Source organism: Hesperophylax consimilis, chromosome 10, assembly GCF_061612785.1.
Source record: "Hesperophylax consimilis isolate HC1 chromosome 10, BYU_Hcon_1.0, whole genome shotgun sequence".
In the NCBI taxonomy this organism is placed as follows: domain Eukaryota; kingdom Metazoa; phylum Arthropoda; class Insecta; order Trichoptera; family Limnephilidae; genus Hesperophylax; species Hesperophylax consimilis.
Window position 1 is genome coordinate 11,377,710 of NC_142845.1, and position 12,745 is coordinate 11,390,454.

Consider the following 12,745-nt stretch of genomic DNA (forward strand, 5'->3'; position numbering starts at 1 on the left):
TCATAAACGGACCAAACTCTAGATGAACCAGGCAACTACTCAAAATCAGAAACTCACTGAGGGAACTGGTGTTACTACTAAAGGAACACTATTATTTGAGGAAATACATGCAGGAAATGTGAAGGGGATGAAGAGACTCCAATTGAGTCAATTTATCTATGGTTCCAATATTCCGCCCAGATGGGAATAGGACACAGATACCTGGGAAGACACATTATGGAACTAGGAGACGTAGCCAAATTTCCAATGACAACCCTGGTGAACTTTATCAAAGGGACCGGGTTACTGTTAAAGGAATGAAGTAAAATGGGAGATAGCACAATGGGCCTATGGACTGAATGCTTATGGGAAGCTGCTCGCTTTATAAAAATTAAAAAAATAAGTGGACAAATATGATTTGTGATGATGAACTGCCATCGACGATATTCTACTTCATATATATATTTTATATAAAATATTTACCCTTTCGTGCTGTAGTGATATTAGCTTTAAACATGTCCTCCGTTGCCTTTAGTGGTGCTACTTCTCTAGCGTTCAGTGTCACAGATGACTTGGTGGCTCTGGTGTAGATGGTCATCAGGAATCCGCCTCCCAGGCCCATGCTCTGCATGTTAACGATGCCGTTGCAGAACATGGCAGCAATTGTCGCATCTACGGCTGAACCATTTTTTTTTAGGATGTCCCTGGAATAATAAGAACCCATCAAAATTTGACACGGAAAATCTACTCCTTTAACGATAACTATAGTCACGCCTGGTGATTAATGTTGGATCTTTCTGAAGATGCCAACATGGTGAAACCATTGCGGTCTTAAAATAAAAAGTGAAGGAATTTCTTTTTGTCATAACATTGCAATGTTCTTTACCACAAATTATTTTTTTGTTGATTTGTTTAACTTCTCCAGTGTCAAAAGTTCCATTGGATATGAAAAAATTGTATCCGTTGAGCGCTGGCATATCCAATTGGTAATCGGCATTTCAAAAGTAAAAATATTGAAGCATTCCTATAAATATGTACAATCTGATTCGACCCCTACAGAAGTGTAAACAATTCGAATATATAAATTATATTGATAATTCTCAATTATTTATTTGATCTCTAAAGTTTTGGAACACTTGAAAGGAAATATGTCAAAAAGTATTCCTCTATATTTTAACAGTGTTGGTGGATAAAATGTATGCATTAGAAGCAAACAATCATAATGGGCAGTACAAATCTTATATGCAAAAAATATTATCCATCTCTGGTAGCAGTTTGGGAATAATGCTTTTTTCCAGATATAAATGGATTTTGGCTAATGATTGAACTGATTACTACAATAAAGATCTACTTAGTTATAATATTACATAAGATTTGTCTGAAAAAACAAAGGTGAAATGGGTTAGAGTGTGGACTATGAAATGAGTTTGTAGGTTTAATTTCCATTGACGCAACAAATTAAATCATAATGTTGACATGAAATACAATGACATGGTGAAATTTTTGTTGTTTAAGATTATAAAATTATCATTTATTTTTAATTAGAGTGATGTCGTTAACAAAATAAACACATTTAGTTATTATTCCAATCAATGCAGAAACAGGTATCATTTAACCTTTGAGAGCTCAGTGCTGTGTATTTGTCTAGATAATATTATTTTGTTCAGTATAGTCATTATGTTTTATTTTATTATAGTGTGATTAAAACAAAGGTTATCTTGAGAAATTAATTATTACTTATTTATAAAAAATTTGCTTCTGAGATGTTGGTCTTCATTTCAATATTATTGAATTTGTGTAATGAAAAGAACAACGTGAATTATATTACAAAGTATTTATCAATGCCTCTATAACCCCAAGCAATTGAAACTATTTATTATATTAATGAACTCGAGAGATGCTGTGTCAGTCAACTTGCGCCTTTTTTTCAGAAAAGATTGTTTTTTTCTAAAGATTTATGCATTTGACACAGTTTTTTATTTTAGCTTCAAAATCATTTCAAATTTAAGCAGTTGGATCTCTGCCATTTTTTTTAAATAGATAGAAAACCAAAAAAAAGACTTGAAAAAGTACAAACTGTACTCAGAAAAATCACCTACATAGGAGGTTGGTATTTCAGTTGCTCTTTATGCTTGCTAATAGTGGTTCAGACGTTTCAATTTTGGTTGGTCAACATTTATTGAACGACAAGATTTATAACTAAAAACTTGATCAACTTTGTTGAAAGATGGTTCACACTTGTCAATTTGCTGAATCCGCTATTTGAAAGATATTTACTTTATTATTGTTTTCAAGTTTAATTTGAGAAACTCACTTTTAACTTTAAGTTTTTACTAAAATTTAAAACTTTAAATTAGAGATATTGATGTCTGCTAAATTGCTCTACGCTAGAAACCCTGACAAGTTAAGCCTAGTGATACAATTACCATAATGTGGTAATGATGGACTGAGCCTAGGCTTTTCAGAGCTACTACCAGAGAGCAACTTGACGGCATATAAATGACTCTTAGCAAGCTTACAGATCAAATAAAATTTCAGGTCATAATAATCTTAAAGCTAACACAACGTTATGTGGTTATAGACAAAGGAATGAAATAAATAAAAATTACCTATGGATCGTTAATGAGCGTTACCCGCCAAATTCACAACTGCTTCAGTCAGTCCTATTATGGTTGTATTGTTTGGAGAATGACTTGATAAAAGAACAGTAATTACTTGCTTACCTACTTTTTGCCCTTTGCGGAATACTACAGCTAGTAATGAACGTGAATTTATAATTGCCTCTTGTGGTTGCTTTCCTCCTTTCCAATACTTCGTGGCTTGATTCGACTATGTCATGTATGAACTTGTGATGCATGTCATGCATATTTCAGAGCCATATTTATTATTTTCTATGTGTGATAATATATTACAGAAATAAAAGTACAGTAAAAAAATAATTTTTAAATCAGTACCTACCCTAGAAACAGTTAATAATAATGACAAGGAACTACAGTCCATTTTTTAAAATCGATAGTGACTTTCTAACTTAAATACCAGTATTTTTTTAATTGTTATATTTAGTTTTAATAGTAATTAAGTAATTTTTAACGTTTCAATTTTTAAGGTCTCTCGAGAATGCACCGCATCTATGGACAAAAACTTATTTATTATTCAGAATCAGCGTTTTAATAATATTTTTCACTGGAGTTCCTATATTAAAACAAACCATACACTTTGTAAACAATTTATAGCCTGATAGCCAGCCGGTTTTTTATGGCAGAATAAGTATAATAAAAAAAGTTACTGAGTAGATAATAGCTACAGACTGTCTGCATAGTATATAAAATATTAATTAAAAAGATGATCTTTTCCACTCTCCCTGAAAGAAAAGAAGTTAGTGGGGTATTTTCAGAAACTATGAATACCGTTAAAAATGTCTGGAAGATTTAAAGTTTAATTTTCTGATTCTGGCCATTGTACCAAAAATGTGTAATTTCAATATTTTCATTAATAATTATTGATTTCAAAAACGATCTAAAACCCCACATTTCCGAAACTGTTCCAACTGGCTACAACGTCATTATGACAGTTAAGACGGCTGTCATCAACGTCGCCCGGCGTGACGCCAGCGCCGCCGAATTCACGAATATAAACGAACATGGCGGCAAAAGAAAATGGCACATATTAAATCGTTTTTTCGTCAACATAAAAATACCTTCAATCTTAATTTTTATCGAGATATCGAAAAAAACCTGTAAATACCTTCCTGAGACGAGCGACATTTTCGTCAAAATAGTCACAAAGATTAAAACTATTGAGCGAGTTCATAATGAATTATACCAGAAAATTTTGCCATAATAATAATATAAGAGATGGTCGATATTCCTGTTCCGTTTACGAGCAACCGGTTCCTTTGCTATCACTGGAGCCGTCAATTTTATTTCTCTTGAGGATCCGGTTATTTATTAAACTGGTTCCATTCAGAAAATTTATAAAAAAAAATGCAAAAAAAGCAACAAAATATTTTGAATTCACAACCCGTTTCTTTTTCTCAGCGATTCTCTAGCAAACCCCCATGGCTTTCTTTTTGAGTAACCATTTCCAAAAGTAACTAAATAAAGACCATCTATAAATTAATAATATTAACACAATGGACAAATAAAAAAATGTTTTATTAATCTTCAAACCGGATCCTTACAAGAAACCAACCGAAAAGTAATTCTATAAAATGAATGTGTACCTAACTATGTTATTGTTTGTGCGTGTGTCACGTCTGTTATGATAACATATTCTGTAGATGTATACTGTATACATACACAAGTTCACTGTTCAGTGAAACGCCTTGTATTTCAGTGCGGCCTCTGCGCATATCAATAATAGCGTCCAAGGTCAAATTAAATGGCTTGTTTACCTTCACAAATAAAACAAAGATTAACACTTTTAAATTTTTTAATGATCAATGGGGAGTGGCTGATATAACAAATAAATTATAATATATCAGTGAAAAGATGACAATGAAAATTATAAACAAAATCTTAACTACAGGCTACATAATATAATTAAAATTAGTAACACAGTTTTTTAAGAATATCTAATGTGTTAATAACACCAAACAGAAATCAGCTGGTGGGAACGATGGAGGGAGTCGTAACATCTTGTGTTTGTCGACATGTTGATTTGATAATGTAATGCGAAGTCACATCAATCGTGTTCCACTGATTCAATGCAAAACGTTCAATCTTTTTTTTTACATTCTAGAATTGCGCCAAGTCCGTACCACAATAACATATTATCACAAAACCGTTTTTAACTGCTACGACATCGAGGAGGCGGGAAATGCAAATACATAATTAATAAATTAATGTTTTAGCTTCGTGGCTTCACATTTCTTTTGGTTAGTCTCTGTGTTCATCAGTTTGGTGGCGATTTTCCTCGAATGGCCGGACGGGTCGTGGTGGTTGGTGTGCTCGCTGACTTCCTTCTTTGTCCTTTGTTTTCCGCTGTGACCGGAATGGATATGCTTGTCGAATTCGTAGTTGTAATGCTCGTACTCGTCGAAGTGTGCTTCGGACATCTTAAACTGGTTGACTTCACAAAAAATGTGCACGATTCGTAAATAGACTAAAATTTTGTATTTGTTGTTCTTGCGGAGAACAGCTGACTTTGCGGCTGAGAATCGATCAACTAATGGCCGCTGAGGGGACGAGTGCGCTCATAAAAGGTGGCAGAAGTTGACGCATGCGCAGAACGAAGCGGAATGGCGGCTTCTGATTGGTTGATAACACGCTATCGGCTGGCGGGGGAACTCAAATAAACACAAACACAGAACATACACAAAATAACAAATAATATAAACAAATACGTAGACAGCCGACACTAGTTTTACCTCGCCACCACACTCTTGCCAGGTTTCTCAGTGCGTGACGATTAGTTTTTTTTCTCTGAATGACGAACCTAAATATTGCGCAATGCGTGCAATATTATTAAACCGGCGTCACCGGTTAACAAACGCCCGTGGCATACTTATTAGATTTAAGTTGATCAGGTGAACGTACTTTAATTGCTAGATTTTACAGCTTTACGCAAACGTATGCAGATACATAATATATATAATTTTTTTCAAATCCCCGGATTAACTAAGAAGGCATCTACGTACTTACCCATATTATTTTATTATCTGATGTTCGATGTCCAATATTAGTTATCACCTACCCAATATAATAATATTACTTATCTGGGATCACTTAATTTTAAAAGTTAACGTTAATTTTTATAGTACTCAAACACGAAATGCTAAATACTTTTTTATGGCATTGACAAATTATGTAAGCTGTGAATATTATTGTAATACAGTCCTACATAAAACCATAGAGCACACGGCCATTTTTTTTTCTCCAAAGCAGTTTTCTAAATGGTGGACGAATACGTAACGTGGACCATTTTACATAACGTATTATGAGATCATCGTATCCTAATCGCACAAAAAATGTACTTACATTGTTACATTTTTATAAGTCGCATTCTCGCAACTACCTGTCGTAACGTAATTCAAAATGGTTCCATTATCACTCACCAGGCCTAATTGTCATTTTGATGAGTTATCAGGTCTTCGTCTAAGTTTTTTTAGCTCGGAATAACTGCGTAGGTAGATAGGTACCCAGTTTGACAGTTGTTAATCAAAAATATTTTAAAAATACGCCCAAAATATGTACGTATTTAAGTTCCTTCATCTTTCACTTTCATTTGTATTCATTTGTTCAGGTTCCTATTTTCATCTATTTTTACTAATCCCAACTCTGCATATTTTGACTGGGTTAAAACACTATTCTTTATGCATTTGTATATTTTTCTTGATTCTTTTATTGTATTTGTTTATATTTATTTCATAGTACTGTTTAAAAAAAAATTGCTTCTAATTTTGGAAAAATCTGTTCTTTTAAATAACAAAAAACGCCCACTACTATTGTGCACAGGTTCCTATTTTTATAATTTTGTAATTACCTATTCTTACCAGCTCTGTATTGTTTTTGTTAAGTTATGTTTATGTTATACCTATGTTATGTTATACCTATGCTATGTTATACCTATGTTATGTTTATGATATGTTATGTTTATGATATGTTATGATATGTTATGTTCATGTTATGTGTATGTTATGTTATGATATGTATATGTTATGTTCATGGTATGTTTGTGTTATGTTTATCTTTGTGTTTTATAAACACATTTGTTTACTCCCATATGCTGTGTTTGTTTATAAGATTGCCAATTTCATAGTTCTGTTTAAAAAAACGCTACTAATTTTAGAAAAATCTTTGGTTAAATAACGAAAAGCGCACACTTATATTGTACACAGGTTCCTATTTTTATAATTTTGTGATAACCTACTGTTACCAGCTCTGTACCGTTTATGTTAAGTATGTCATGTTATGTTTATGTTATGTTTGGTTTATTTATGTTACGTTATGTTATGTTTATGATGTGTAATCAATTTTAATCTGTAATTTGTTGTATTTATTAATAAGAAAAATGTTAATTGTGTTTGGCCAAGATCACCCCTAATGGGTGAAAGCCAATATAAAGAATAATAATAATAATAAGTTCCTTCATTGTTAGTTTGAGATGTGACACTTGCTGGGTGTATTTTGAAAAAAAAACAAATTTTAGACTTACGGCAGTATATTTGAGGGAGTGCGATGAACGTTGTAGATATAGATTTCTAAGTGCTACATAAATAAAAAAATCTCATTACAGAACCACGTTGAATTCGTATCACACGATGCATGACATAAGACATAATTCATATATAATGTAATAGCTTTACTATTACATAGCCTAATAAGAGCATAGATATTTCGAAATACTTAAATTATGGGTGAGTCAAAGCAATTATTTTAATTTGAAGGTAGAAGGCGAGTGCATTGACTCTTGAAAAATAATTAATTCAAACACGTATTTATTATCTGGTGTTTTCGAATACAAAGTTTACGCTCTTGCATCCTTATAACACGAGGCTTGATATACATACAGAAGATAGCTGTAAAATATATATGTTCCTACCCAGGATCTACCCTAAAATTATTAAAAAAAAAAACATAAAATAATTTTGTAAAGTTCCAGAAGTTAAAGTTAAAGTTCCATTAGTTCCAGAAAGTTCTTTCAGTAGATTTTCGAAACATGTTCGATCGTTTTTATGAACATGTTTTCGTGATGATATATGTATTATCAATCCAAACAATAACAGATTTAGCGATTAATTTGAAACGCCAACTGATTGTAAAAATGTTTCGGAAATTAACGTTTATCAGCATTCAGCATGGATTATGCCCTTCACTATAGTAAAGTGGAAAACACATTATAGGGATGGACAAAATTAAGTACCTACTTGAGCACGTTGGGATATTAATGAGTGTAAGTATAATAAGGTAGGTAGGTACCTACTATATGTACTGTATGATATGAATTAAAATAATGTTCAATGTGCCCTCCAGTTTTTGCATGGATGGAGAAATGAGAAAAATGGTAATATATTATCAGCAATTGGTTTTGTTGTATGAACGCAGAAAAATATTCATTATGGGTAGGTTTTAACCCTTGGAATGCCAGGGACAAAATGCCAATCGCTGTCCGTACATAATCGTAGTGGCTGACACTATTTTCTTAATAACTCACTTGTTTTTAGCAAAATTTAAATTTTAAACAAAAAAATATTACAAGTGAATTATTTAACACTACAAATGATAACAATATGCAGACTTATATATATTTTTTTCGATATTATTCCACTACTTTACAAGTTGAGCTCCAGGAGCTCGTGTTTATAGGGGGAGTATACCTTTAGAGTAAAATAATGATCTAATGATTTTTTTAAACAATAAGTAAAAACTAAAACGAAATAAATACAAACATAATATTAACATAGGTACACAAATGAGAAGAATAGTTTTTTAAAAACAATTAAAATAATATATCTTTTTACAGATTAAGTAAACGTAAGAAAATTAAGGGTAAAATATATCACTATCCAATTTTAGCGAATAATTAACTTTTTGAATTGTTCATAATTCAAAGTTTCGGTAACACTAATTTTATTTTTGGACAACAATATATTGAACCATCTCACACCTAAATACGAATAGTGGTGCTGAGCCGTGTCGTTCTAAGCATATGGATGGCTATTAAGCCATTAGTTTTGAATCTATTGCTTATGCTATCTGAGGGATGAATTTTATGTATAAAATATTCTTTATAAATTTGATATAGGTAAGGCAATTCTCATATTATACAATTCTGTGATAGATGGTACATTGAATTCCCAAATTATGTTTTTTTAAAGTGTACCGTCTTACCAAATAATGTGTTTATAATATGTTTATTTTATGTGTTGTGCGAAAAAAATTTACCTATCTTATGTAGTTTTCCAGGATAGCTTGGTACTTATATTCAGATGGTTTTTATTCTCTAACGTTATAAAAAATATAATGTAATCGAAAAATCGATGAGTTTTATTAAATTTTCCAGCTAAAAAGCGTTCTTCACAATAAAAAATCATATGGGGATTTCTCGTGAGTATATGGCACTATCTACCTGCCATGACGAAACGACAAACAATAATGATATTATGATACATTATATCCTTGCCAAGCGAATAAAATGTATATTAGTATGCTAGGAGAATTTTTAAGGTTCAAAATACCATAAAATCGAGGCAAGTGCGTTGAGCTCCTAGCAAATCCAAAGTAGATTTTTTGGCACACTAGAGGTTAAAGCATTGATATAGAATTTGTTTGTTATTCTTATCTTACCTGCCTATCACCGAACAGGGTGGTCCATCAGTGCAAACCGCCGCTCTCTTGAACACGTGAAAATGTGAGGGGGAGGGAGGCAGCCTCTCCTCCGTGTCCGGGGGCACGAGGGCTCCGGCCTTCCCTTCGCCATCTCTGCTGCTCGCGTTGGACTTGTTCACGTTGTTGACGATGTAATATGCGGCGAGACCAACGCAGATGAGCAGGATACCCACTATGAGGAACACGTAGGCCTTGCGGAAGTGTGGCCTGAAAAAAAAATTTTTAAAATGGACTTGTCAGATAATGACATTTTGAGAAAATGGATTTACGAGAAAGTGGATTACTGAGAAAATTGATTAATGAGAACATGGATTTATAAGTTAATAGATTTATTAGAAAATGGATTTGTGAGAAAGGGAATTACGAGAAAATGGAATTTACTTCATAGTACATTTTGTTTGTTTTAAGGGATTTGTAAAACGGTATGAAAATATCTGATTTTAGCAACTAGGTATTCCATGTCAGTTTAGTTAGGTAATGTCAGGTCCAGTGCGATAAAATATTTTCAAAACATTGAGCTGGGGCGCCTATTTCCTTTTCCGTGTTTATAGGAAGCAGTACTTTCTTAAAACACGCACGAGTTTGTCGCACTAATTCCCTTTCTAAACTCGTGTTCAATTCAAGGCGCGCATCCTCCGATTTATAATTACCATGCGTGCTCGATTGAAAGACGCGCGCCTTCAATTGAACACGAGTTTCGAAAGAGAATTAAGGTGGAAACACATTATTAAAACCCGACGCGACCCGATGAAACGCGATGCGTGTTGAGTCGAATCAAATGTATTGTTTTCTTATGACCAGAATCACACTATGAACATCCGACGCGACGCCATGTCGGGTGTTCATAGTGTGATTCTGGTCATAAGAAAACAATACATTTGATTCGACTCAACACGCATCGCGTTTCATCGGGTCGCGTCGGGTTTTAATAATGTGTTTCCACCATAAGCGACACAAACCCGTGCGTGTTTCGAGGCAGTACTGCCTCCTGTTGAACACAACAAAGGAAATATGCAGCCGGTGCCACAATGATTCGTTTTCCATCGGCTACGGAAAACAAAAACATTGTGACTCTGCCCAAATATTTTTAATTTTGGATTTAGGATGTTTTGAAAAGATTTTGTTGTAGGAGACAAATAATATTATTTTTGCATGTATGTACCAGTATAGGTGTTAAATTTTATAAGCACGTGTTTTTGGAATATCATGCTAGTTTTCAGTACTTCCTCATATAGAAAAACTTGTTATTGCTAAACGAGAATTAAGTCAGCTGCTGTCAGCTCTGCTGTCTGCAATACGAGATAAACTTTTGTGAATGACTTAGTATAATATTAACACAATATATCGATATGGTGCAAGGAGTCTTCCTACTAATTCCTCGTATTTCCTGTTGAAAAAAGTTATGATTTGCCCCTTAAGAAATGGTATAATTTTCAGTTCAGGATTTCCTTTCTTGTCAGGGCGCTGATTCTAATATCAAAACATCTGTTGCTGTTGATCATTCGACAGGAAAAGGCAAATCAAGAAATATATGCAGTGAATAATTTTGAACCTTGTGAGCAAGGTCATTTTTTTTAATCTTCAAGGGCAAGTTAAACGATTAGTGATGAATGTTACATAACTAACAAAAGTTAGGTTAAGCAACATTCTGACATTGAACTATTTGATGAGCCTGTCGTTTTTATCACCCCGAGATATTGAAGATAACGTTAAAAAGCCTTTACTTTTTTTGGTTGATTCAAAACAATGAAGACAAATTACAGTGTGTCGTAAAACTCTTTTTTCTTTTTTACATCGTTGAAAATTTTGATAATTTAAAAGCCATGTAGAACTAACTATCTATCATTCATTTAATCACTGATGTAGATATTTTTACTTCACAGCCAATTTCCCTAAATGTTGAAACAACTGTTACAGTTTTTCTTTTGGCTTTATGAATGATATATTTTGTATTTTAACTTTTGATTTTTCTTTAACTAGTTATCTATCAAGCTCAAGGTCCCCTAGCGATTCGAGGACCCTGGCGCCCGCCTGATTTGCCTGTCCATTTTTGCCCCTGCTAGCAGCCACCTCTGATCTGGAGAGCCAAAATATCCAAAAAAACCCTTGACTCTGTGCAAAAACGAACAGTTCGATTAATAGATTCGTAAACAAACAAAAGGATTGCAATCTCTGGAGAACAGATGTCAGGTGAGAATACAGTGGGATACTTTCGGCACCATTGCACAGTCGAACACGCCAAACGAATACAGAGTTGAAAATTGTCACAAGAGAACGGGTCGCTTTTACGACTCGTTCTTTTATTCAACAGCCTGGCTGTGGAATGATTGGCCGGCTTCTCCTTCCTCCCTCTTTTCGGTCCTCCAAATATCCTTCACACAGCCTCCCCAAAGAAGACATGAGCCCCGAGGGAAAATGTTTACTCCAGGGCCTCATACGTGGAGTTAATGTTAAAAAAATACTATAGCAATACTGAAACAATTATGTAGGAGCACATGGCTAAAACACATACTATCTAATCATATTTTGTAATTATTGTAGAAAGTCGTTATCAAGATTGTAATCATTTACTTTTTTTTTAAATCACTTGACCTACATTGTAGAAGGCGGAGTATGTTTGAGACAAAAAATTTGAATTTGTTATTTGGTATTCCATCCACAAATAAATCAATAAAAGTTTTTTCAGATTAATAGTTTTAACGTTGTTTTGATAGAATTAGCAGTTCCAGTATTTAAAAAAACAATTATAAATATTCATCTTCTAACTTAAATACTAGTATTTATTATTTTAGATTTCATTGTTTGAATAATTTTCAAAAACCGCCAAAACAAGCGATATCTGACGGGGTACAAGTGACGTCATACGTACCTCGGTTTTGTCGGTCAAGAGTCAATTTCACTCGGTAGGTATGAAACGAAAAACCCAATTTAAATATTTTGCAAGATTTCCACCAAACATTACATTTATTAAATAATTTAAAGTTATTATTTCATATTTTGTCCGCATTCTGCACGCGGCCCGCCAACCTGTGAGGTGCTGTCAGAAGCCGACCAATCATAGGGTATTTGAGTGTTTTACGTTTTAATCGCTTTTAATTGGTGATTTATCAATTCCTCGTGGAATTATATATAAAACGCATATATTCGGAATCCGCGTTTGTTGATTACGATACGAATATAATATATATATATATATTTTTAGCCATAATATTTTTCACTCAAGTACGGTACCTACCTAAGACCTAAGTAATATGCCTGGAAAGTTAGGAGCTTATACTATAAAATTATATAAGAAAAATTAAACTTTGTATTCGCTTTTGTGCAGAAATGTATACATTTCGATAAATAGTGAAAACTCTTATAGTTAATAAAGCTAATTTTAACGCTAAAAAGGCGCTAAACAAATCATCCTAACATTATTAATTGATCTGTTAGGA

At 33.2% G+C, this 12,745-nt stretch overlaps 2 protein-coding genes across 6 annotated transcripts in view; both read right to left on the minus strand.

Annotated features, from left to right (window-relative positions):
• LOC149420286 (scoloptoxin SSD14-like) overlaps window positions 1-12,745 on the minus strand; it is a 101,853-nt gene that overhangs the window by 42,226 nt on the left and 46,882 nt on the right. For 4 of the 5 annotated variants that reach the window (XM_089636578.1, XM_089636579.1, XM_089636577.1 and 1 more), the window contains 2 exons: window positions 9,267-9,515; window positions 463-683 (listed from right to left, as the gene is read on the minus strand). In XM_089636578.1, coding sequence (XP_089492704.1) covers window positions 463-683; window positions 9,267-9,515 — 470 coding nt within the window. Of the gene's footprint in view, window positions 1-462; window positions 684-2,588; window positions 2,804-9,266; window positions 9,516-12,745 lie in introns of those variants that run through there. The other variant, XM_089636580.1, reaches the window with a different exon arrangement.
• On the minus strand, window positions 4,393-5,159 carry LOC149420288 (uncharacterized). Its single transcript, XM_089636582.1, has one exon. The coding sequence runs from the start codon at window positions 5,033-5,035 to the stop codon at window positions 4,820-4,822; it is 216 nt and encodes a 71-aa protein (XP_089492708.1). The 5' UTR covers window positions 5,036-5,159; the 3' UTR covers window positions 4,393-4,819.